Below are 26,144 nucleotides of genomic sequence, written 5' to 3'. Positions count from 1 at the left end.
CCTTAATTCTTCTGCCCTAAACCTTTATGATTTTGTGAAGACCGTCATTTGACAATCATGGGGATTGTTTAAGCAGGCTGCAGTAACAGAACAATCCACAGGAGGGCAAAGGGTTTTTTGATTACAAGTCTATGCAAACTACTTCAGAAAAACTTAAAACCATTAAAGTGAGAATATTCTTACTTTCTCTGCTTATCAGGAACAGGTGGTGTAACTGCAACCCATCCAATTAAACGTACTTTGAGGAATTTCAGGGACACCGTGTTTTTTTTTTGGCTGTGAAATACCACAATCCCTTGCTACAGTGGTTCCTCTCTTGAAGAAGCCTCTCAAACCCTTAGCACGGTTATCTATCTGGCATCAGAGAAGCTTAGGCAGCCTGTTTCCCCCGCAGGAGATGCTGCCTGTGACAGCCTGAGTCCGGGCAGCCTGGCACGGCTGCCTGCCTGCTCCTCTGCCTGCTGCCATCTCTGGTGGCATCGGACTCCAGACTCCTCCTCCAGTTGGCTGCCAAACCCTCTGCTGCTGCCACACCTCTAAACCCCGCCCTCCTGCAGCAGAGGGGCGTGTCTTGCGTGAGTGTAAGGGATGCAGCGTCCTCGTCTGGCCATTCAAAAGTGACGGTATGGGAGACAAGAAGCGCGTAAGGAACTGCCATATGGAGGTAACACAGATGGTGCAGCTCCGACCTGCATTTTGCGTCCAATAACGGAGCTCTGATAAATGGAAGCACTTGGATTGGCTTATTCAGGATGATAGGCCGTAGAAAACAGCGAATGTTGGCATTTTGGACAAAAGGAATACTAAAAACAAACAACTGCCACCAAAAGACACTGCACTCACATAATAACACCTAATTTTTTCAAGAGCAAGACATTTCAAGGATTCAAAGCACACCCTGCTTTTAGCGACTGCACCTAAAAAGACCTCAGAAGCTAAAAGCCCTTTTCACTCAGCCACTCAGACCTACAGCAGACCTCTGGTGCTGTTTAACATGTGCAGACAAAAAATTACTTCCTTGTCTTTCTTTTATATTTTCTCAGCCAAAAGGTGGAATGTAGTCAGGTTCCACCCACTCTTCTCCTGCCTGGGTACTGACAAACGATACCGAGATGTTTCTCATTCCTAAAAGCTGGATTTCATATCTTACTCCTATGAAGAAAGCCAATCAGAAGCATTGTGCTGCAAGCACTGTTCTTCAATATAGAATAATTTGTGGAAAAAAGACATGGTTGAGGCTTTTGCATCTCCTAATGTTGCAGGTTCGTGCCCTGCGGAAGTGCTTCAACTTCGCTAAGTACTCGAGTGAAACGTAATGATTGCCGTATGTGCAAAATGCCAAGTGTCAACATAACAAAATACAAATAAATAGAAGCTTAGTTCAAATGGGCCAATTCCCCATTTGTCAATGATGTTTGGAGAATCAGTAAGCTTCTGCTGGTGTGACCGATACAGTTTACGAGTCAGCCAGTCACAGAGACTCACGGCTCGATGGTTTGAGCCTGCTCCAATCAGACCCTAGTCTCTTTAAGCTTAAAATTCAGTGAGCTTCAAGTGGCATCTGTTTTAACAGACTGGTAGCACAGAGGAATGACTAGCAACTTACAGCCTTTCTATCTAATCAAACTCCACTCATAACACAAAACTATCTAATTATGATATCTGACTCTTTTTCTCCTTTTCATGAATCTTTCAGTGTTTCCTGACTAGAGCGGTTCATCCCTTGCTTTTAAACACAACAGACCCCTGGGTGTCGAGTTTAGGCTGCAGTTATTACTGTAATGACCCCGGCACAGTCTACATATTAAAGGATAATGCATTTAAATTTATGCAAATCCTAATTAGCTGCATAGAAGTAGAACCAAGCGATCTAAGCACAGGCTCATTAATGACAATCAAACGCAAAGGAAAATAAACATAGTGCGGAAAAAATGGGGAAAAAAAACCTACAGCACTCATTTTCCTGGTAACCATCTTCATAGTGATATGTTAAGTGAGATGAGAGATTGTACAATTAACTCTATCACTGCTAGGCACTGCGGCGCATGATTAATCCAATAACAACGCTGGGTTTAAGGGGAACGTTGTTGTTTAGAGGGAGGAAAACAAGCAAAGCCCAGTGCATGCTAAGCAGTGCTAATGATATGCACATTTGTGGTTTCCTGTGTGTGTGTGTGTGTGTGTGTGTGTGTGTGTGTGTGTGTGGTACCTTTGTTTAGATGCAGGATATTTTCCTCACTGGTTTAGGTATGATAGGTACATATATTTTTATTTGTTCTGGGCAGGAACTAAAACAAGGATCTCAGGCCCTCAGAGAACATGAACACACACACACACACACACACACACACACACACACACACACACACACACACACACATACACACACACACGCACGCACACGCACACACACACACACACACGCGCGCGCACACACACACACACACACACACACACGCGCATGCACACACACACACACACACACACACGCGCACGCACACACACACACACACACACACACACACACACACACACACACACACACACACACACACACACACACACACACACACACACACACACACAGGCAGTATGTTTTGCCAGGCAACAGCATGGGTATGGTGACAGTAGAGTCTGACTCTCATATGTATTCATTTGCACACAGCCTGTCACTGGAGTTCTGCACATCTGCTCCTATTTGCGTGTGCGTGTGGAGCGCGGCTGTGTTTGCACAAGTGTGTCTTGGGAGTAATTGATACAATCAGCTGATTCGGGCTTCCCTTCGCTTTGAGAGAATTGAGAATGTTACACTGGGTGGCTTTTACTGGATTAACCTTCTTCCACCACAAGATTTTCAGTGCCGCAAGATCCTGCCTCTTGTATTTGGATCAAGAGCAATACACCTAGTGGCAATGACACTAAAGTGCTTGGTTACATCCAGGCACATGGATTCAGACCCACTGTGTCTTATATGTTATATAAGAATGAAGATGACGTTTTGATGCAAGTTGGATTGCTGATGTCCTGACAAAACTGGAGTGAGTGAACAGAAAGGCTGATGTGGAGGGCTGACGTAACAGCACCGCTCATACTTACTGGATAGAGTTCTCGATTCGGGAGATGGTGAGGAAGGCTGCCAGGTTAGCTGTGTATGAAGAGATAACTACCAGGGCAAAGAGCCACCAGACACCCATCATCATCCTCGTGGCCAGAGTGGTGTAGGGTACCTCTCCACCTGCAGAAAGACACACACACACACACACACACACACATACACACACACACACACACACAGTGAGTGCTCATTTCCTCAAGGCAGTATGATTGGAGATGCAGCGCGGATTACGAGCGACCTCTATCTCAGTATTTGCGTGGACACACCTAAAGCTCACCCGTGTGACTCTAATATGTCAATATTCTGAGCAGAGAAGATGAAGCAGCAGTGAGGCGTCACAAGGCACCGCGGACGTTCTAGCTGGGATCTTGTCAAAATCCACACATGATTACAAACGGAAGTGTTGTGAGAGACATGACCGTCTTTGTTCTGTTGAGAAATGGCAAATAAAAAAGAGAAAAAAAAAAAGCTTTCGTAAAGGCAGACGCCTGCGCTGGAACCGGCGACCCTTTACTTCACCATTCTCACATGGCATTCACGAGCTCTGCCAAAGACGTCCTGACCTCTCCTGTCCCGCCACGTGTCCTTTGGTGGCTTTTCATGCCTCTGGCGAAAGACGCCGACCGTGTCTGCCGCTGTTCCTCCGGGCTGGCCTGTCTTCTGGAAGGAGACGCGCTGTACTCGCGTACAATTCGCCGCCAGCTGCTCTACTTCCTTTGCCACACATGCCGGCACGGATTTACTCGAGGCGTGCGACTCAGTGGCCATTAGCTACACTTTTCTCTGGAGAATCCTTAAGTTCTCAAGTTCTTAAGTTGGGGGCTATCCTGGGATAGAGGAGGCTTAAAGCTCGGGAGTGTACTCTTCAAAGGGTGCTTCTCCATAACACATAATACTTTAACCCCTACGTTGTTTGGACTTCGATTCTGAAGAAACGGATGTAAGGTCTTGCTGAAGGGCTTCCACAGTGTTCTCCCCGCACACCGCCACTTCCCCAACACAGCTGTGCCTTTTCCACACTTCACAGCGAGTTTTCGAAAGTTCACGAGCACGTTCTCTCTCGGGGACTTTTTTTTTTATGGGAATAAAGACTATCCCACAGGCTGAAAAAGAATTAACATTTCAAAAAAATTAGGAGCTTAGGAAACTTCTCTTTCTTCATGTATCCCGTGATGGTGCTCGGGTTAGCACACACAGGGAAAAAAATCACCCAGACTGTATCAATCTGCTGTTGCGCTCCAGAACAGAGGCCAAGTAACAAGCTAATAAAGCTCCCAAGATCAGAGAGACGTCTGTTTGCTTACAGCCGCTGTTCCCAACATAACGCCCATCCCGACGCTTCCCGCTGGGCTGTGAGGGAGGAGGACGCTTTTCCACCAAAAAAGCGGCATACGAGACAAGTCCCGCCGTGAACAGGATATCACTATGCCTGGGCCGTAGCCGAGGCTGATTGAATCCCCTTTCTCCTGCCTGCAGGACGCTGATCTTTAGGAAATGAGGCAACCGGTAATGTAGCTTTTATCTGGGGGCCTTATGACTGGGATTCAAAGCCACCCCGCCACGTACATCAAAATCAGCAGGCTTCGTTTCCAGCGGCTTCTTCGAGCTGTGCTTTTGATTCGGTTGAAGACCAGAAGCGACGCGCTCCCCCCCAGACCCTCACAGCACACAAGCACCCACTGTGAGGGGGAGCTCGGAGAAGAAGAAAAAAAGATCCACAGCAGAAAGGTCTCTATTGTGTGTGCTCGTGTGCGAATCTTGGCGTGCATGCGCGTGCTAGCAACGCGCGCGTAGGTGTGCGAGTGCGCGGGCAAGCGAGACAGGGTTGTTCTTCAGATCAACCATGAGCACACTCACCCAGGCGATGATGCACAAACGATGCCAATGGTCATGCATGGCTGCAAGAACAACCGTTAGCGAAACTGCTGGGTCGAGCTGCTCCGATTGCAACATGATCTTTGAGAAGACCGATGAAGGAAACTCTGCGATCCTACTTATGGACTGAATGTGAGGCCCATCCAGCACTGGCCTGCACAGCCTCAGTGTAGCCACTCACGATTAGGGCCGTTAATCCGAATTCCGAACTCGGTCCGCCGTACGGCAGCGATTGTGCTGGAATTCTCGGCAGCTGAGTAGTAAGGACACAGTAGCTGGAGTAGAAAGCCCAAGTGGACGGTGCTCTGGTGGAACATCACGAAGGGCCCTTCATGGAGGTTATGGGCCTCGCAAATGTAGTCGGGGGTGAGTGGAGGGGCCGGGCAGCTCTTCGCTCTCCTGGGAGGCCTGTGGAAAAGCCAATCAGCCGAAGGTCACACACAGCCCTTCAGGATGAACCCCCTTTTGAGCTGGATGACTCCTCTTCACTGGGTTGAGTTTTTCTCCATGGCTTCTGGATTTAGAGTGCAGCACAGTGTAAGATAAGGAACGTGGTCATGGCTCATTACGAAAACTGCATATAGCACAACATGATATATTTAAAAACAGTAAACACATATGAATAAATCATTTAGGCCAAGGAGGCGTCATTTAGGAGAGAACTTGAAAACATGGCTGTATTTAATCGGACATTCCAGGATCTCATTTCTCGTTGTCAGCCAAGTGCAAATTGACTTATATTTGATGAAAATGTAAAACTCAGCTTAGTGTCAAAGTCAAATCGGGCTTTGGCTTAACTGTGGCTGCAGGGTTATAGAAGCATGTTGGCGTGGGGGGGTGGGTCTCATACATCTCAAGCTCAGTGTCGCTCAATGGTTAAATCAACTTCAAAAACATCCCGTGAAGCTACTGGTGCAGAACAATTCAAGGTTTACATGTAAGTATTGTGTAAAGCTTGAAATCTCTGCAGCACTTTGAGTCCTGAAGATTGTAAGCAGGTGATAAGCTGCCTTCATTTTTATTTATCTCCTTTCTTTCCGAGTGCATTCTGGTGATAAATAACCCAAATAGGTAAACGTGCCCGGTTCTGCTGGAGCGCTGACGGCTGCCACACGTCAGCTTCATTTCTTGGGGATGGTGCCAAGCCCGGGAGGTTGTGAGTTTGTGTGTCGGATGGGGTGTGTGTTTGTGTGTTGGAGGGGGTGTGTGTTTGTGTGTTGGAGGGGGTGTGTGTTTGCATGTTGAAGGGGCTGTGTGTTTGCGTGTCAGAGGAGGTGTGTGTTTGCATGTTGGAGGGGGTGTGTGTTTGTGTGTTGGAGGGGGTGTGTGTTTGTGTGTTGGAGGGGGTGTGTGTTTGCGTGTTGGAGGGGATGTGTGTTTGCGTGTTGGAGGGGGTATGTGTTTGCGTGTTGGAGGGGGTGTGTGTTTGCATGTTTTGAGGGGATGTGTACACGTGTGTGAATGCAATTTATTCAAGCCATCAAGTATCCCATTATTAGGCTGGCTGGCAAATAATGCCATCAATTTGCATACAGTTTACGGCTGGGAAGCGCAACCTCGCCTCACGAACCACTATCTCACCTCACAGCCACCCTGGAACCCCCAGCGTTATAAATCATTGCAATAAAAAATAAATAAATCGCAAGAACACATTTCTTTAGCTTCTGCTTGCTGGACGGGAATGCTAGCAGGCTTCAGGCATGCAAAACAGAGAGATAGAGAGACAGCGAGAGAGAGAGAGAGAGAGAGAGAGAGAGAGAGAGAGAGAGAGAGAGAGAGAGAGAGATGGAACCCATCCCATAGGAACAAAGAAATGAATGCACTGTGTATCATCTGTGAACACAATCTTGCCTTGAGCTCCACTCACTAGTAAAACAGGATTTCACTCATTTCCATAGCACAGGATTATTGCTACACATTAAAAAAAAAGAAAAAATATATCTCTAGTATGAAGGTTGACAGACAGCAAATAAGCAAACAGGTTTTTTCATGCGGTTACACAGTTCACAGTGTAATCAGGGGCGAGCGTCCGATTTCGCTTGGATACGAATGAGCACTTTAACCTTCGGCTAGAATTACAGAGCGGGGCTGCGTTGAGGAACGGCATCACCGCAGCCCGCGGGCCGCGAACGGAGTCGATCTGTTCCCGTTCCGGACGTGCCGTGTGGCGATATGCTTATAGCTCTCATCTGCGCACCCCTCCATCTCATCCACAGCGGAAATGAAACGAAGGCAACGTGACACGGTAATATCGTGCCCCCTCATACCACCGACAGAGCTTCTACCAAGACGCATGGTTATCATATCCTTCAGTGTAATTTCCATTTTGGAGCTTTGTAAAGTAAATTATTTTTTGGGGTGGATAACCTGCTTCCCTACAGATGATATCTCTGTAAATCCATTTTGCAGCACAACAAGCAGTCTTTGTGAGACTCAGATAACGTCGATCCACCTAAGCCCAAGTGGCGAGATGCAGGAAGTGCGGCTTCCGCTCATTAGAATGAACGAGGGTCTCCACCTTGCTCCTGTAAAACACTGCCCAGAGGGGGCACGTGTGCAGGCGCCCACCACCGTCGCATCTTGAGCTGCGCTGCATGAAAAACGCGACTTTGACTCATTCAAAAAATGGAATTGGCCAGACAGAGTGAGACGGAGCATCATACCCCCCCCCCCCCCCCCCCCCCCCCCCCCACACACACACACACACACACACACACACACCCCACTCCCCCCAGCTGTCACGGTGCAATTCACTCCAGTCATACTGCCAGCAGGACCATCAAGAAGACATGGGAAGGGGGGGGGGGGGGGGGGTATGATGCTCCCAAAGACGTTTGCTCCCCACAACGCTATTGTATCCCAAAATGGTGGCAGAATATCACAGAGAGAGCCAATTAGATTAAAATTCAAACTCAATGGTAATTAGTTTTAGTCTGGCTATTTCAAGATATTCGTGCAGGCCAGCTGAGAGAGAGGAGAGAGAGAGAGAGAGAGAGAGAGAGAGAGAGAGATAAAGTTCTCTCCATCCCTATCCTAATTTTTAGGCAGTCTAAAATATATGGTTATATGGAATATAAACCCAGATAGCTTCCCAAGTAACCTGCTGTGACTCTGACTCATCCTGGAATTATGGTAATGCAGATTCCCCAGAGAGATGCCGATCAAGTCAGCTTCTATGTAATTTACAAACTGAACACACTTTAGATCCTTTATTTGAGTTCACATGTATTCTATGCAGATTTTCCAGCAACTGTCAGAACTCAAGTTGTATTTATCCTCTCTTTTCACTGACCACCTTACTGAGAGGTTGCTAGTCTGCTTACCCAGTGCTCAGTTTGTGTCATAGGTGCAAACAGAATTTCTACGTTTTTCAGTGTTAGTTGAAAACCTGGTTGTCAGTTAGTCATCTTACATTGAGACAGCTCTGACACTGGACATAATAAGTATGTGTTTGTACTCATACTTGTATAAGCTTGTATAAGAACGCTTCCACCTAAAATGCTACATGTAAATGCAGAAAACCATGGCATTTTCCCCCGCTAAAACAACAACAACAAAGACAAAAAAGTCAAAATAAACAAACCATTTAATTCACACCGAGAAAAATGAGTACTGCTATTATAGCCAAGGGAGTCAATGTCACTATATTCAGAAAGATATCATCAGATATATAGTTGTTTTCTCTGATACACACGTATGGTTACAGTAATTTAAGTGGACATTTTGATAAAACTGCTTGCTAAACTTGACGTTCTCTCTCAGACACCAGCTGTCCCTTGTGACACCATCAACTGGATCACCTCACACAAGATGCCACACGCAAGATGCCTCACACAAGAAGCCACACACAAGATGCCACTACACCGCGACTGTTTCAGTCACATTCTGTTCACATTCCACCTAAGAAAACACATGCAATTTTAATTTATTTTCTGCTTTTTCTTCCACTCTGCGCTGTATCTGGTATATTTTAAACAGGATCTTGCAATCACATTCATTAATATAGAGCTGACGGACGAAGATGGTTGATCCAGCCGTAAGCAAGCAGGAGACTGTACATGAGAAGATTTTACTGTAGCGCTGCTGTGTCAGACACAGCTTTCCGTGCTATTGTAAACTAAAAAGGATGTGCTCAACCTTCAGCCGGCATGAGTGGATTTTAAAATGCATGGAAAACAATAGAGGAAGCTTTCCCCGTCCGCATACTCACAAAGAAAGATGAGATACATTATGCATGGCTACAGTAGACCAGATTCTCTGGAGTGATCCAATGCATATTTAGGTCTGCAGAGAGCGAACCTCTCGCATGTAACATCCACAACACACGCGCGCGCACACAAAGACACAAACGCTAAAGGCACAAGGACTGGCTGGAGCTGTACTAGATTGTATGATTGACCCGTCCTTGTGCTTGTTTTTGTCAAGAGTCATCGAAAAGCTCTCGCAAAACGGATTTGCTTCCAAAGAGGCGGACTAAAGGCCTTTGGATTTATCCAGCGTTCATGCACAGAACGCAAGCAACCACACTCCCGTATCAGGACTCTATGGAAAAATATTAATTTCCTTCTCTCTCTCTCTCTTTTTTTTGATTACTTCAGCAACAAAACAAAATCACCTCCCTCTGGAAAGCAAAATGGCTCACTCAGCAGATCCTCCCTGCTGGGCCTGTGGTTTGTTTCTCATTTTAATTTTCACAATCAATACACAAGATATAATTTGAGGGTTCGTAATAAGAAAAATGACTTTCTTTCCCCAGTTTAGTTGAGATGACCATTATTGCTGTTAATACAGATGGGCTAGGTGATAATTTATGGGCAAAATTCCCTAAACCGATGAACCGGCTTGTTCGTAGTCGTCTTTTTCGAGCACACTGCACACTTCGCAGTCACGTGACACCCCCAATTTAAAGCTCAGACTCATAAATAAATAAAAGAAAACCACAAGATACCTGTTTGCAGTGTTCATTATTCAGGAAAGTAGAAAGAGCACACGTGAAGTTCTGCAGGCGAGAAGGCCGGCCTCGTGTGAGTGTGCATCACAGTCTCGCTCCTTTATTTCAGCTGCTTGGGCTTTTTTTTTTTTTTTTTTTTTTGCTTCTGCATTTGGCAAATGAGATTGCACACTCCTTCAAAGCAGAGCAGCATGCATAAAATCCTCGGTACACGCATCATAAAACTCTCGGGTGGACATAAATATCAGCTGAGGAAAAAAAAAAGCCCTAGAAAGGACCTTCTAGAAGTCAGAGGAAGTTGCCAGACAGCAACGATAACATCAGAGATGCGAGTGGCCAGCTGCGCACTCGTAAAACCTCCACATCGCTCCCTTGCGCCTTACAGAACAAGTGGTGCGTGGACAGTCACACTAATTAAATATTTCCTTTCACCTAAAGGAAAGCACATTAGCTTGTGGTGAAGTATGACTGCTTGTAGTGGCTGAGGAGGATCTGTGGTGGTTGGGATGTGGTTCAGGCAAGATCTGACCTCCTGCACCCTGCACCCCCGCCCCTATTTCAATATGTGAATATGATCATATTTTGAAACTATTTACACATGCATATATTCCTTGATGAATATGTCATTGGCAGCCTACATGGAGTTTTGCCTCATCATGTAGGACATCAATAGAGTAGCTCATTTAAATAACATTAGCTATTAATGAACAAATGAAATCTGTTTAACGTCACCCTCAAGATGTCTTTTACACTCATTTCACTCACCACAGGCAATAGAAAAGTCACTGTTCCAAACAGTGCAGCAAGCATCACTGTCATTATGTTTAGTTGCTATTAGGCATGGGGGTGCTCTTCAGTCAGTGCTCGAAATGAGACGGTACGTACCAGCACTTCTACATTCGACTCTTTGACGAATCGGCACTTCTCACAAGCTACATAACGGCCTTATATAAACTTCATTACCACAGGAAGGGATGGGAGGGGCTAGGTGACTCTCACCTGTTTCTATTCTCTCTCCAAGTCTAGAACAATATGAGCAACGCTAATGCTAGCATAAGTAACGATAATGCTAAATAACTTTGTTGGCCTGCTTCTCGAAGGGCAACAAAGTTATCTCGAAGAGGACACAGTGGTAAATGCAGGCCAGGATCAGGGAACTAATGTCAGCACCACTCCTAGCACTGAGCTTGCTGTAACAGCAAAATCATACCTGAAGCTAACACTGCCACAGCTAGCACTAACACAGTAAAGGACGAATGGCCTGATTGTTAGTCAAAGGATCAAATTGCTATTTTTTATGTGCACACACATACACACATAACAGCACATACATAATATATAGTATACAGATATTACGATCAAGCGCCGACTTTAGTGTAGTATGGGAGGTGCTTGATATTTCTTTTATTTTTTTCTTTGAACACTGCCATGGCACCGCAAGACTCTAAACTGAGCTGAATGCCAATGAAAGACAGCAAGAGATTGACGGTGAAGCCCGCCCACAGAGACACTACTCAGCACCAAGAGAGACCAATCAGCCTTCTCTCTCTCACTCTCTCACTGCATCTCTCTCTCTCTCTCTTTCTCCCTCTCGTGCTTTCACTCTCAAAATAAAAATCGATTCCCAGGATATTGTATATAATTTGCAGGCATCAGGTAGTGCCACCAGGATGCGGGAGACTCCCGGAACTTCCCGGCAAGGTTGGACGTCTGATTTCATCATCAGAAGGCCATTACAATGTGAGCAGCTATCCATGGATTCATCATTGTCTGTTTCCCCTATTTCATTTTGGCCATCAGGGAGCACAGGTGTTCACAAATGAATCCCAAAAGATGCTCCGTTCGACTTCTTGGTTGTTTCATTGTGCTGAAATGTTCAGGTCAGACTTTGGCAGTGCTGAACAAACTATGAACGTAGTTCTACAGAGTTGCACACAGGGCACGAGCAGTGCACATGAATGCCGCAGTCACATAGGGAGCAAAAAGACATTCTTTATCTAGCTAGAACTCACCTGGATTCACCACGACCTTTCTGAAGGTTTGCACTGACGTCTGACACGTTTGAAGGCACTTGTGCAGCAACCCGATATAGTGAATGCTATTCTATTCACAGACCTATTTTATATAGTCCATTAGTGTTCGAACAGCAGGAAAAAAAAAAGCCAGCAGAAATGTGAGAATAGGTGAATAAATTCTAACTGAATGATCAACTATTAATGGAAAGGCCTGACTGCAAGCTGGTAGTCCAAAGTCCACTGAACTCCATTCACCCTCATTCATGAGCAACAATAGCTGTTTTGATTGAACTTATATTAACTCTTAATTATACCATGTGACTAATAAGACTAATAAGGTCCAATAGTTTTCGTACAATTAATGATTGAATTAATATTTATATCTCACTTAGAGACACAGTTGGCGAAGGGAAACATAATACTTAGGACTTTTTAGCACCTTACAGCTGCAGTGATACTGCATTTTATGTTTGATTGCTGTTTGATAGGAGGCATGTGTTTTTTTTTTATCATAACCTCTCAGACTGCACGTCTGCTACGCTTTAGACTCAGTTTCCAGTGTTGTGACATCAAACATGGCTAGCCTTAAAACAGGATATGTGATATATATCTTCACATATATAACAGAATTTGGCTCCAATTGCCTGTAAGACTGGGAGAGTCTGACATGACTGCTGATCAAATATGCACCATTATTTGCATTCTCAGAATTCGTCAGCCCCAGTGTCACATCACCGCACAGTTCCGATTCATCTCATTAGCTAATTAACAAGCTCTTCTAAATCCCAACCGGGAGCGTTTGAGGTGAGAACACGCTAAACAGCGCAGTGCTGTGGCCCTCCAGGACCGACTCCAGGACCGACTCCAGGACCGACTCCAGGACCGATTCCGGTCATGGGCCAGGCTTTTCAGCCTGTTTCTGGAGCCCCGGTCTGCCCGGTCTGATCGAACGGCCCATTTGTGGAGAGCCGAAGCTGAAACTGTTGGGCTCGTCCTCTTCTCCTTTCTGCCAGCGCTTGGCTGATCCGAGGTGTAGAGCTGTCTGGCTCGGTGGAGAGACAAGACTGTTGCTTCAGTGAGGGCTTACGTGTGTTCATCAGAGGACATGTGGACATTGCAGTATGACATACCGGAACATACAACTTCCTCACTACAGTATCAAAGGTCGATTCAATCATTCAGTGGCGTATAGAGCTGAAGAGCAGCAAAAACGGGGAAAAAATATATAATAATCTGAGCCCAGATGTTACAGGGTCGATGAGCTAACAAAACAGTTATATACGGAATAACCAGAAATAACTTTAAGCAGGAATGAGTTTTGCATATTAAGTGAAGTGAAAATGCATAATTGCTTTGATGGTTAATTTTATTAAGTGGCCCATGGACATATTAAGAGCTTGGGGGCAGGCCTTTAATTAAGTGCTATCCAGCAGAATTAGTGAGTAGTCCGTATTTGAATTATTAAAACCCTGTGCAATATGCTACGTGTTTTCCGCGTGTCCTTAAACCCAGCGTAGCGGAACAGTTTGATACCTGCTTTCAACCTCTTTTTAGAGAAACACAAAGAACTGCATTTGACATCCCTGCAAAGCAATATTGACCTTTACTTTGACCACAGTGTCCTGCTGTCAGGAGCCAAAGGCAAAAATAACTAATCATGCCTCCTTTCTTCGCCACCACTCTTTCTGACGTGACACCCGCTCTCTCCTTACTTGAGACAAATAAGATGTCAGACGGGAAGACTGGTACGACGCCATGCGCCGTGACAGGTGAAACGGATTCGCCCACGCAGGCGCCTGCTCCCCACCCACCTTTCTAAGGTCAACGCTCTGTGGTGCATGCTGGGAAGCGGGGCCGGGCATGGAGAGTCAGTAGTAATTATGGAAGGGGCCACACCACAGCTGTCGCGGGACCACGGCGAGTCTCTCCCCCACCCTCGGGCGGGGCTAATGAGAAGTGGAAGACCATGACAGGATGGAGATGGGTAATCTCATGCACAGTCTGCAACGGGCTCCCCAGGGTGGGGCCGGGGGGGGGGGTGGGGGGGGGGGGGGGAGTGGTTTGTCTGCCAAATCAAACCCCAACTCTCGACCACGTTTTTTTTCCCCCTGATCCGGACATCTTACAGCGGAGAGGACTGGCGATGGGTTAATGCAGGCCTGAGGTTTGGGTCTGTTAGTTTGGCAGGAGACCATCGCTCTTCCGCCTGCTGTCTGGACCGCGTGCCTACGGCTGCACGCCACCCTGTGCTTTGCATGCATATGTGGGATTCATCTGTGCCCGTCATGTTCCATGTGCCACAATTTCTGATCTTTGTTTTGTGAGTGCATAACCCCCCCCCCCACACACACACACACACACACACACATACTAGATGGTATCAGCGTGAGTGCGACACGTTTTCCATTCCACCTTTGATGCGCTCAGCTGGATCCTGCCGGCTACTGTCAAGACGCTCACGATTGACACACTAATCTCTCTCCCACACGCCCTCCGCCGCCATCTGATCACTCACTGCTCAATTATTCAGCACCATCCAGAAACTCCTCTATGGAACTTCATGCAGGAGAGACAAGTGAGATGATGAAACCGAAAGGTCCAGCTATGGAGAAAGCGTAGCGGAAAATCCACCCGCGTGTCTGAAAACATCTCACGTGACGTGATTCGACGGAGAGGCCTACATTTCCGACAGCATGCCACAGCAGCTGTCTCTCCTCCTCTCCTCCCCTCCTCCTCTCCGCTTGTTTCGGAGAGGGGTTCCCGTCCGAGACACCGGCTCCGTCCGCAGATCCTCTTTCTCCTTTTCTCCTTTCTCCTTGCGGCTCGAACAAAAGGCGGAAGAGCAGGCTGGCGAGCCAGGACGTCCACTCTGGCGTGGCCGGCCACGTGGCCAAACAGATTACAGCCAGGAGCAGGACGGGGGAAACTCTCAGCGAGTCGTCGCTGTTACCCGGCTTCCCTGCATGTCAGCGATAAGGCACAGAAGGCCAGGAGGTAAAAAAGAAAAGCATGTTCGGATGTTTTCTCCCCATTGCTCTGAGCGTGGGACAGAAAAAGGACTCCTTAGGCCATTAGAGGAAGGTCCCTGCTAAGCATAAATCCACAGAATGAAGGATGTTTGGGGGTGGGGTGTGGTGTAGGGGGGCAGTGGATGGGCGATGTCAGGTTGTTATACTTCTTGCAGGGTGTTGAGCGTGGTGGAGGAGAGGGAGACTCGTGGGGAGCAGTGTGGAGCAGGAGGGTGAAAGGAGGGAGGGGAGGAGTCCTGTAAAATGAAGATGAAGGGCCTGATAGAGACCTGTGACTCCATCACTTACATCCCCCGCATGCTGGCTGCATGTGTATATATGTGCACATGGGGGGGGGGGGGGGGTGTATGGGAGTGAGAAGGCGAGCATGGTGTGTGCAGATGCATGGGGTGCAGATGAGAAGAGCTGCAGGTGGAGAGTAGAGATGTGCATGTGTGTGTGTGTGTGTGTGTGTGTGCGTGTGTGTGCGTGTGTGTGTGTGTTGCATGTGTGTGTGTGTGTGTATGTGTGTGTGTTGCGTGTGTGTGTGTGTGTTGCATGTGTGTGCACGTGTGTTGTGTGTGTGTGTGTTGCATGTGTGTGTGCGTGTGTGTGCATCCATCTAGCTTCAGCAGTAACGTGTGTTTGCTCCAGACTGACCTTCTTTACATCCTCTCATCCTCTATTTGTCCTTTTACACTGACTCTCAGTCTTAATTAGCCCACCATCCACCTCGCTCCCACACACACACACACACACACACACACACACACACACTTCTTCTCTCTGTCTCTCTTCATTACCCATCGGCACTGCATCCCATTGACATCATCACTAATTACAGACTCATGTAGCGGTCATCTCTGGAATGCCAACAACGTTACTCTTACGAGGACTGAATGGCTGACTGCAGAAACACAGTGGCTAATAAACACCTTCAGCTGTGCAATGTTCCAATGAATTTGAAACAAAACCTCTTGGTTTATCATCTATTTTCACAGTCTCCCTTCCCCATACCTGACAGTTCAATACGAATGGAAGATGTTGGGTACACGCAAGGCCAATAAATGATACGAGCTCCGCACAGGAGGAAGCAGCTACTGGAGCCCCTCATAATCTGCCAACATGTTTAACTATTAGACGACTGGATTTAAGGAGAACTCTGAAGAATACAAGTAGAATTTCCAATAGCATGTAGAATATACTGTTCAAAACATGCAGTGAATATATGATTTTTATTCATTTTTTTAGCAAGCTGATGTTTGTTGTATAATGTGGGAGTTGCTTTCTACAGCAAACAAGAGAGGGAGAGATTGCAATCAGTTTGAATGCACTAATAATTTCAAATAGTTCTAATGGAATCTAAAAGAAATCTGCCACTGTGAGTTTCCCAGAAGCCTTATTGACTCTTAAACTGATGACTGAACATATCCATATGACTCAAAAGCTCTTTTCCTTAGTTAATTACAGCAGGCCATTCAGCAAGATTAAGATATCTGGGGCCCTGGCATTAATTACATATGTACTCATTTTATTTAATGTCTGGAAGCCAGTGAAAAGTGACCTCAGCAAGATCATCTGAATCCGAAATGTCCACTGTCGGGAAAGAAAAGTGCCAGAACCCAAGAACAGTGTTTTAATGCACTTCCTGGTCAGAGTAGCTGCAAAATGATTCAGGCAACAGATCTGAGCTAGTGGTGAGGCACGTGTTTGAATGAATGAATGAATGAACAAATGAATGAATGAAAACAAGCCCCCATTCTAGCTGAAGCGTGCACCATAAAACATCTCTGTGACATTTCAGGTCTGCTGCTGAAGGATCCTGTAATGATGAGGAAGATAACTGCTTGTTTAGAAGGCAGCACTACAGAAATGTCAAGAGAAGGCAAGGCAGAGATACGGAGATAGAGACAGAGGTCTGGGAGTGAGTCACAGGAGATGAAAGTGAGTCATCAAGAAGAATCATTCCAGCCGTGTCCTCCTCCCCCCCACACTTTGGTTTCAGGACGGGCTCTTGCTACTTCAACCTGCATGCCATGGGGAAAAAAGCCCACCTCAAAGTAGCAAAAATCATGAATACATTTCCATTCTTGCTTATTTTATTTTATTATTATTTTTTATCTGCAACAAGTCAACAAGTATCAGTACTGCAGTTAAAAGGTAGCAGGAGCCACCCCAGTCATGCATGTCGCAGGTTTTCCATTCAAACTGTTTCCCAGCTCTCGGAAACATAAAATCAATTTCTTTCCCTCCAAGACCTTGGGGAAAATGTTCAGCAGAAAAGACTACAAAAGCACTTAAAGGCTGCTATAAGTGCGCCTGGGCATTTAAGGACTGCGTGCGTGCGTGTGCATGTGAGCGTGCCAGCATGCACGTGTGTGTGCGTGCGTGCGCCCGCCGATCTCGTTTCATCATATTAAATTGACTGCAATCAGTCTCATTTATCCAGTGCTCAAAGACTGAACAAATTGCTTCATTGTTTTTATTGTGGCTCATGGATGCATTAATGAACTTTATTTTGCCAAAGTGACTGCTTCTTAAAAAGGCAAAGATTGCAAAGTTGAAGGCGAATGGCTCTGAATATAAGAGAGCAATTAGCATGGATCATTATCGCCTTTATCATCATTAGATGACGGAGGCAGACAATTCACTGATTTTTACATAAGCTATCCGTGTTTGTTTTTCCAAAATTAAGCGTCCTTTGGGCAACACCCCAAAATATTTTTAACAATTAATTATGTTCAGCTATTAGACTAACTGGGTACAGAATTTCTTTCATCCTTTGGCACTACACCAACATCCACTTTTGCTTTTGCACCCGCCATTCTTACTATACAAATCATATCCCTGCTGAAATGTTCAAGTGCAAGAGTGGCAGGTTGATCCCGCCCCTTTCCATGCTCCTCTCTTGGCTCCGCCTACATTGGAGCTGGCCCTCCTCTCTCCCTCTTCCTCATTTGCTTTGATGCATATGGATGTCTCGCCTCTCCTCTTCTCTTAACCCTCCTCAAACCAAAAAAGCGACCAGAAACATACCCGCCCACCAAGCCATACACATGCATGCAATCCCCAACAGACGCCTCCTCATTTGTCTTGATGTGTATGGATCTTTTCCTGCCCCTCAATCACTTCTCCTCTTCTGTTGACTCCTCCAAACCAAAAAACAACCAAAATCATACCCGCTCACCAAGCCAAACACATGCACGCAATCCCCAACAGACCTGTCCTCATTCCTCTTGATGCGTATGGATCTCTTCCTGCCTCTTACCCACCTCTCCACTCCTGTTAACTCCCCACACCCAAACTAAAACAACAACCAGTAACCAAACACGCCCACCCCACTCCGCCATACACACGCACGCGATCCCCAACGGACGCGGTCCCTGATCCCCCTCCCACAAACCCGCCCACACTCACTCACTCACCCTGCTGCACGAAGGAGCCGTAGACAAACCACATGGAGTTGTAGAGGGTGGTGGATGAGACGGACCCCATGGGGAGCCGTGGCGGGTTGAGCCAGTTGAGCAGGTAGACGAGGGTTCCCACCAGGAGCACGGTGCCGGCGATGCACGCCCACAGAGAGAGGTCGAAGGGCGCCAGGCAGGCGAACATGTCCATGGTTCGCTCCGCCTTCTTCAGCAGAACCCCCACCGAGTGGTCCATGTAGCGCGCCGTGAAGTCCACCACGCTCTCGCGCTCCGGCGTGATGGTCAGTGCTGAGATGCCCACGTCTGCCCTCTGCAGGAGCAGACAAAAGAACATGGCCGTGCTCAGGGTGCACAAGCATAAAACACCCATAATGTGCCCCAACGACCTTAAGCAGTCCGACCGGCCTAAGTACCCAATCACATTCCACATATTCATGCACAAGGGACTTCTGCCGAGTTCTGAAGGAGTTCTGCAGAAACTCTAACTAGGTTGAAGCAGAACATGTTGAATGAAGTTGTCACTGCAGGGCATTAAAAGTGTGATGTAAATTGCACCCCGGTCTCATCACTGCAATGTTTACTGTTTTCTTTATGATTATAATCATTCATATTTCTGCAGTGTCGAATCTGGAGATGTGTTGAGGCATGGCACTTCCTATTTGCCTCACAATAAGTAACCGAGTATCAGATTGAAAACCAACCAAACAAATTTGTGGTGGAAAAATACAGCCTATGCTTTAGCTAGAGGCTATATTGCCTGCTGCTGAATAGAAATTGTTTCTTGATGCTCAGACGCATAGCAGTGGCTTCTCTTTCTTTTATTTCATTTTTTTAGTTCCAGAACTTTCCATGTTGTCAGCCAAGAAGGAACCTACGGGGCCTGGTGAGAGTTCCTGTCAGGAAGCATTAGCGGTAGCGCAATACTGTCTGTTTTCATTAACACTGGGCTGGTGTCTGGCCTCACCTTCCTGACTCTCATTAGTCTTCATGTTGAGAGGATGGAAACCCCTGCGACCAGGTGTCGCCCCCCCCCCCCCCCCCCCCCCCCCCCCCGGTAATGGGCACACTGGGTACTAGTGTCCGTGACTGTGCCAGTTACACAGAATAACACAGAATGACACAGAATTAAGCCTCTTTCCATTTACCAGCTTGATAAAAGGATTTAGGATTCAACATAAAAGTCCACATTGTTGTTTATTTACTCTGGCAGGGTTTTCATTTAGAGTTGATTCTGTTTGGTGAGTAATAACACAAGATATAACTTTTTGATTGCACGAACATAACTTTTATTGCTAAAGTCGAAACTTACTTGTATAGGGAAGGCTTATTCTAATTACACATTTGTCCTTCCACTTTCTCACATTATTAAACCTAATTGTTCTGGGTTGATGAACAGGTCTGCTTTCAAATGGTGGGTACTAAAGAATTATTATTCTTGTTCTGAATTGCTTGCGCCATAAAGATAGCCACTCTCTCACGCAGCACGCGAGACTGGGGCACCGTTCACATTTCTCCCGAGCTCAGCAAGCACACGCGTCGACGTCTGGGTCGAGCTGCAAAAAAACGTTGCGAATTTGGTGAATTGGCTCAGACCTATCACTTACAAATGATTCTCTCTCTCCAAAGTTACTCAAAGGGTTTTCTCACATAATGTAAGCAGTGCCGGCCGATGTTATTTTACCCTTCTACACGCAATTAATTCACAGCTGACTAAACCTGCTAATTTCACGCTCTGCTAGGGAAACAAAATGCTTAAATGGCCAGAAATGGTCATTTATGCTGCATATTAATACTGTACGTGGGCATGCGGTTCTCAGTTCTGAGAGCCTACCGTGTGTGTGTGTGTGTGTGTGTGTGTGTGTGTACGGGTTGCCCTGCCCAGTACAGACTGGACACTTTTTTCTTCACAAATCCTCCTTCACACCTTTCAGCTTGAGGACTGACAGCACCTAATTCCCCTCTATACAGTTTAGACTGGGATTAAAAATGTTTTCCCCACTCTAACGTCTCATGGAGCCAAGGAACAACTGCGATAGTCTTATGTACTGCACTACCAAAGGCAGTTGGATAAGTAAACAAACAAATAAACAAACAAACCAAAATCTCCTAACATGCAGAAACAAAGTGCCCTCCAGTTTATCTCTTCCCTAAGAGGCCTGTGGTGATTTTTCACGAAGTCTCTCAATCTTAATCGGCAAACTCTGAGCTACTTTCCCCTAATAATAATTTGCATTACACCCAAAACAGTGGCACCTTTTCACCAAGTGCTCTATCTCCCAGCACAACAGTGTCCCCGTCCTCTCTGATAACAGGCAACACACTCCACACACACTGAGCAAACCGAATCCGAGTTGGAAGGCAATGTTTTAATAAAACGGCCAAAAAGGACAGAGCGTGAGGGAGGTGCTCCAATATGAAGCTGCTATGAAACAATGTGCCACCGGAGGCAGAGGTGAGAGGATTAGAGCCCCTTCGGTTTTTCCCTCAGTTCGGTGTGCCTGTCTGGAAACGACGATAAGCCGCAGCATGGCTCATGGAACCACTGCCCCAGCTGGTCGCCTGAGAGGCTGGCTGGCTGGCTGGCAGGCAGGGGAGGGGGGTCTACAGGCATGGCCAGGTACTTGTGAAGAGCTTCAGAATGGAAAGCAGCACAGGGCGCTGGGTAATGGCCCCCGAAAAATCAGCTGACCTCAGACGCTGAAAGATATTGCCAGTGGGGGGAAAAAAAAAAATTGGCTCTGGGTTTGTGTTCCCCTCCACTTCACCCACCTATTTGTAAATTCATGCAGTTCATTACTGAGAAAATGGAGAATGTGAGGAAAAATGGACTCTGACAACACTGATCTGATATCATTACCTAACATACAGATAGCTGCATGCCAACAGTATGAAAAAAACTGAACATAACAACGAAAGACCAGAGTTTTTTTAACCAGATTATTGACATATTGAGCTACTTCTTACCTTGAAAACCAGTTCCCCAATCAGACCATTCCAGGTACCATCAGCTTGTTGGCTGCCATATTTGTGATCAGGAGCCACATAGATTTCATACTTAAAACCCAGGTAGTTGGAGAGGGCATCCAGCACGTCGATGGAGAATCCCTGGTACTTCTTGGGCTTTCCCAGCACGTTCTCGGACACCATGACAAAAGGCTCCTCCTGAAAAGGGCAAGAGCACATGCTAAAAATTCCCAGCGATCTCCTGACGGAAAATGTCTAGTCGCAATATTTCATAGTGTTACCGAACAAGAAGGGAGTTAGCATGACATCAGTACAAACGTGCCCAGGGTTGACACTTCAGTCACAGAGCGTATGGTATGACCACCACTCTAATCAGAATGGTGAGTGTGTCAGAAGAACATCAGAAGAACGTCAGAAGAACGTGCTCATGTTTTTATATTAATCAAGATAAAAAGTTCCCACTGCTCTTTAGTTAGAGTCCATAATTCACTTTTATTTGCAGCGGGAATAATGCCGGTGTCTGAAACCTACAGGCTTAATGTCACTTCACCTTAATCTGGCTTCATGAGCTCTGACATTATTTGGAGCAAAGTCATGAGGGCATTACTGCTGTGTCACTTCCAATCAACAGTAATGAAGGAAAAGAAATGCATGCTGCTTTTGTTATGGTGGGCGTTGAGCTCTGGACATAATATAGCCCGGGGACCGGACGTCTCAAACTTCTCCGAGTACACACGGATCCGAGAACTTTCATGGTAATAAATGCAATTAGACTTATGCGGACCAGGCAAAACAAAACATTGCGTTTCTGTTCCATTTCAAGGTTCCCATTCATCAAAACATTGGTTAACTTCGGTTTCTGTTGGTGTCGTTCGTACATTATTCATTTAAGGTTCACTTTGACCGACTCATGAGAGCCTTAATGTTCTGAGGGGCATTTGATTTTTTTACATTATTCACATGAAAAAAAAATTCTTTAGGCAATTTGGCAAACGTAATAAATCTAAGATATTATCAAGGGTTTCAGGAGCAAAACCTTAAAAGTAAGAATATTCCATGGAAATGTGAGTTAACACTCTCCTCCACAGAGGGGGGTAGACACCATCTGCCTCGACTGACCACAGTAGACAGACGGAGATATAGGTGGTCTCTATGGATAGCTAAAACCAGGCGACAGTAGCTATTCTGAGGCATAGGGATAATGTGATTTGGAACACGTCTGACCCTTGGGCCTGATTGTGTTCTGTAAAAAGGTCTACAAACGCTGTCTCAGGCAGCTGGGAAGGCCCAGGAGACTTTCTGAAGGTCACGCCAAGTAAATGCTTTCCTTCTGTAGCTGCGCAGGTCGACTGAAAGCCTGGGAATGCTAGTAAAACAATTCTCAGGAACATCGCTTTTGAATTAACTCCATATTTTGTATCGAGCTCTGAAGAAGGTAGTGGTGGGTGGGGGTGGCAGGGCTTTGAAGAGACAGGCTCTCAGAACTGTGACTGCGCCATCAATACTTCCTTAACAAGCTTGTAAAAAAAAATCAACTTATATTTTTATACCTGCTGTGTGGAAGGAGATGAATTTCCAGGCCAGTCAAAAACAAAAATGAAGCATTGTACTGTAAGCTTTGAATACTCCCCTGCAAAAAAACCACCAACAGATTTTTAAAGCGCATTTACACACAGCCACCATAACACACGAAGGCGTCGAGAGCGTGCAGGCTGTGTGGACCCCGTGACTTCCATTCTCATGTGCATCACTGAAGATGTTTCCTGGTCCTCTGCTTCTGACCAGGCATTTTTTCTGGTCCCTTGATTAACAATCTGCATTTTTGACCCTGCTGTTTGCTTTGACGCCACCTCATGGGCTGGCCCTATCGAACCCACTAACGAATTACAAGAAGCAACAGCACGGTACCACCATGCAGCAACAAACGATTTACATAAAATGTTATGGGTTGTGTCAGGTTGTTTAGGCTTTCAGGCAGAGGCTTTTGTGGCTCTGCGGTCTGTAAGAAATGACTGCAGTGGGCTGCGTCTGTATAACAGGCCGTATAAGAGTCTGCCTATTTAAGTCTGCTGTGAATCAGTTCATTCTGCTGTTGCAAATGTTCAAAATGCAGACTATGTCAAGTAGAGTCTATAAAGTTAGCATGTGGCAGCCTAGGTTAATTGGGGTGGGAAACTTAACATCGCCGGCTGCAGTTTAGCACGCTAACCCCCTCATACGCTGCTGTTTATAAGAGCTTAATCAAAGTGGACATTGGCCTGTGGTAAAAAACAAAGGTCGCATAGTGTAGCGTAACTCTTTGGTTGCTAATACAGTAGACAGTGTGTACAAACACACCATTCAGAAAAATTGTAAGAATAAAAAAAAAAAAACCACAGACTCAGCAACTAGTTTGTTATAGTGCCCGGCTTTTGTAAACAACCACAGGATTATCAATTGTTTAAAAAAAGTAAATGCAATATTAAATAAAACTTAAAAATTGAGTTAACTCGTTGACAGAATCTTGGATGACCAAGGACACAAGCGATTAATCGCCTGGTTGACTCGGGGGGGGGGGGGGTCGAGGCGACCTACAGCCCTCCAGACAGTCGCAAACAGGATATCTTCATGCTCCGTAGCGTCCGGGCTCAAGACGAAGCTGCTGCATAATGCACCTGCTTATTTATGCCTTCCATAAAAGCAGAGCAGGACTGCACTGTTCCACCAGGTTAAAGAGAAAGGCCAAGATTTAGTTCAGCTCGGCGGGGCTCGGAGAAGCCGGCCAGAAAGGCTCACAGACAGCAGCAGATCCGGAGGCAGTTTAGCAGCTGCGGAGGGTGTGTGTGTGTGTGTGTGTGTGTGTGTGTAAAAGTGCGACAGATCACACAGGTGGCGATCAGGGGCGAGCGATAGCCCATTCTGGTTTACAGAATGAAGTTCACAGAGGTGCATTCTGGGTATGGTGCTTGTGAGCAGTCTGTTCTGCTTCAGACTACAGGAGGGGTTTCATGCAGTGCCGATGTCTAATGGTTTTGATTAGAGAACACTGACAAATGGTCATATATCCTACGACGCAGTTGCCACGGGAACCCATGCAAAGGCCCTCAAGCACCTAGTGTGTCTGATCACTCAGCCTCCCACTATAATGTATAACATCAACAGACCACCCTGATGGAGCCAATCACAGCGTGCAATTATACACTCCTCCCACAGGACTCAATTCCTGTTATTAAAAGAAGATAAAAAGTAAATAAAGGGCTTGATATCGGATGGGAAAGGACCTAAACGTTTAAAGCAATTTCATCATAAAGTACAGTGACATAGAAAAATCAAATGATGTAACATAATGCAACATATGAAATTATACCAGTAAAATCATTTTCAAAAATTCTGATTTCTGTATGCTTTGTGTAACTCAGTACAATATATATCTGTTATTCACTTTCTGCATTGTGACTACAAACAACAGGATACTGTTACATCCCTACGCAAGTGTTATAAGGTTACAGACTGATTGGTTTCCTAATTAGTTGATTGAACCAATTTATTGATTTGGTTGTCTGTTGTCATACATGTTTGCTGTCTGTCATCCTGGCAGGGGGCAGGACACACCCTGCAGGCCTGCTAATTTCATATTACACTTCATAGCGGGAAGCTGGAAGAGAATGTAATACACAATCCATTTTTCAGACAGATAAGGAGTCATAAATGGCTGCTTCCATTTAGCCCTGGCTGGGTTCTTTTGGGACTTTCTTTAAAATAAGTGTTATTAATGTTTAGAAGTGGACCAGTCTCATCACAGTGATAAGATTGACTGAACAAATAAAAAAAAAACACAATCTTAATTAAGCGTTCGTTTTGACATCCCTTCAACTCTCAATAATTAAGTGTCTGCAATCACCGGAACCAAATTTGCTAACACAATTTTGTTCATGCATTCAAGGCAAACTGGAAGTTAATATGACCACCCATCAAAGGTGGCTTTTGTGTGGTTTGCTTGCTTTTGCAATAGGCTCAAAATATTGTAATTTGCAGAAGCAAATGAGGTGTAGACGCTGTAAGGTCTCGTTTCCGGGGAACTCTCACCACTGCAAAGGTCAAACCTCGTTAGGCCATTCTGAACAAGTGGCAAGAACACGACCGAGGTGGCATTTCTAATAGGGAGCGTGAGGAGATGAAAGTTTTGCATGCACACCAAGCTGAATAAAATGTAAGGGCAAATGTTCAAAGGCACTTTTTTTGTCTGATCATGATCTCGAGAATGCAGTGGTCTCATGACCCCGATATCGCAACGGTATGCACCTATATATGTTCCTCAACATGATGTCTGGTCCTCATCTATCTCCTGATCTTATGCATGCCTGTTGTCTTTCACAGATACTAATGTGCTCACATCACAAGGGTCTATTTGGCCCCTCCCCTCCACGGATGCTAGCAGCTGGGCACTTTTGATTGGTTGGGGGTGGGCGGTCAAGGTAAGGCTGAAGAAATTTGAGCAGGGGATTCTAGATGGAGCAGAGATGAGGGTGGAGATGGTTCAGAGCTGCTGGACTGTGGAGTTCACTATAGACAAACATCTCCCTTGGTCTTCCTGTCTGTCTCTCACCCTCTCTTCATCTCTCTATCCTCTTTCTCTCTCTTTGTCTGTGAGGTAACATTCAGGTTGTATTTTCCAGGCTGTATTGTTTACAATTCAAATTATAATTATCAATAACCTTATTACAACATGTATCTAATTGTAAAGTAACTCATTTGCTTATATGCTGCTAATGAAACCATGAACCCGCATGAAGCCCAGATCTTTAGACA

General features: G+C 45.9%; 1 protein-coding gene across 5 annotated transcripts in view; it reads right to left on the bottom strand.

The window, feature by feature from the left end:
- grid2 (glutamate receptor, ionotropic, delta 2) overlaps positions 1–26,144 on the bottom strand; it is a 252,938-nt gene that overhangs the window by 30,739 nt on the left and 196,055 nt on the right. For all 5 annotated transcript variants that reach the window (XR_013130528.1, XM_077003597.1, XM_077003596.1 and 2 more), the window contains exons 10-12: positions 21,357–21,554; positions 18,390–18,702; positions 3,097–3,235 (exon numbers count right to left, since the gene is read on the bottom strand). Coding sequence is in view for 4 of the 5 variants with exons in the window: in XM_077003597.1 (XP_076859712.1) it covers positions 3,097–3,235; positions 18,390–18,702; positions 21,357–21,554 (650 nt within the window). In the remaining variant the exon portion in view is untranslated. The remainder of the gene's footprint in view (positions 1–3,096; positions 3,236–18,389; positions 18,703–21,356; positions 21,555–26,144) is intronic.

The sequence above is a fragment of the Brachyhypopomus gauderio genome, chromosome 4 (assembly GCF_052324685.1).
Source record: "Brachyhypopomus gauderio isolate BG-103 chromosome 4, BGAUD_0.2, whole genome shotgun sequence".
NCBI classification, from domain to species: Eukaryota; Metazoa; Chordata; class Actinopteri; order Gymnotiformes; family Hypopomidae; genus Brachyhypopomus; species Brachyhypopomus gauderio.
Note: the sequence above shows the minus strand (reverse complement) of the source record. Positions and strands in the feature narration are given on the sequence as shown.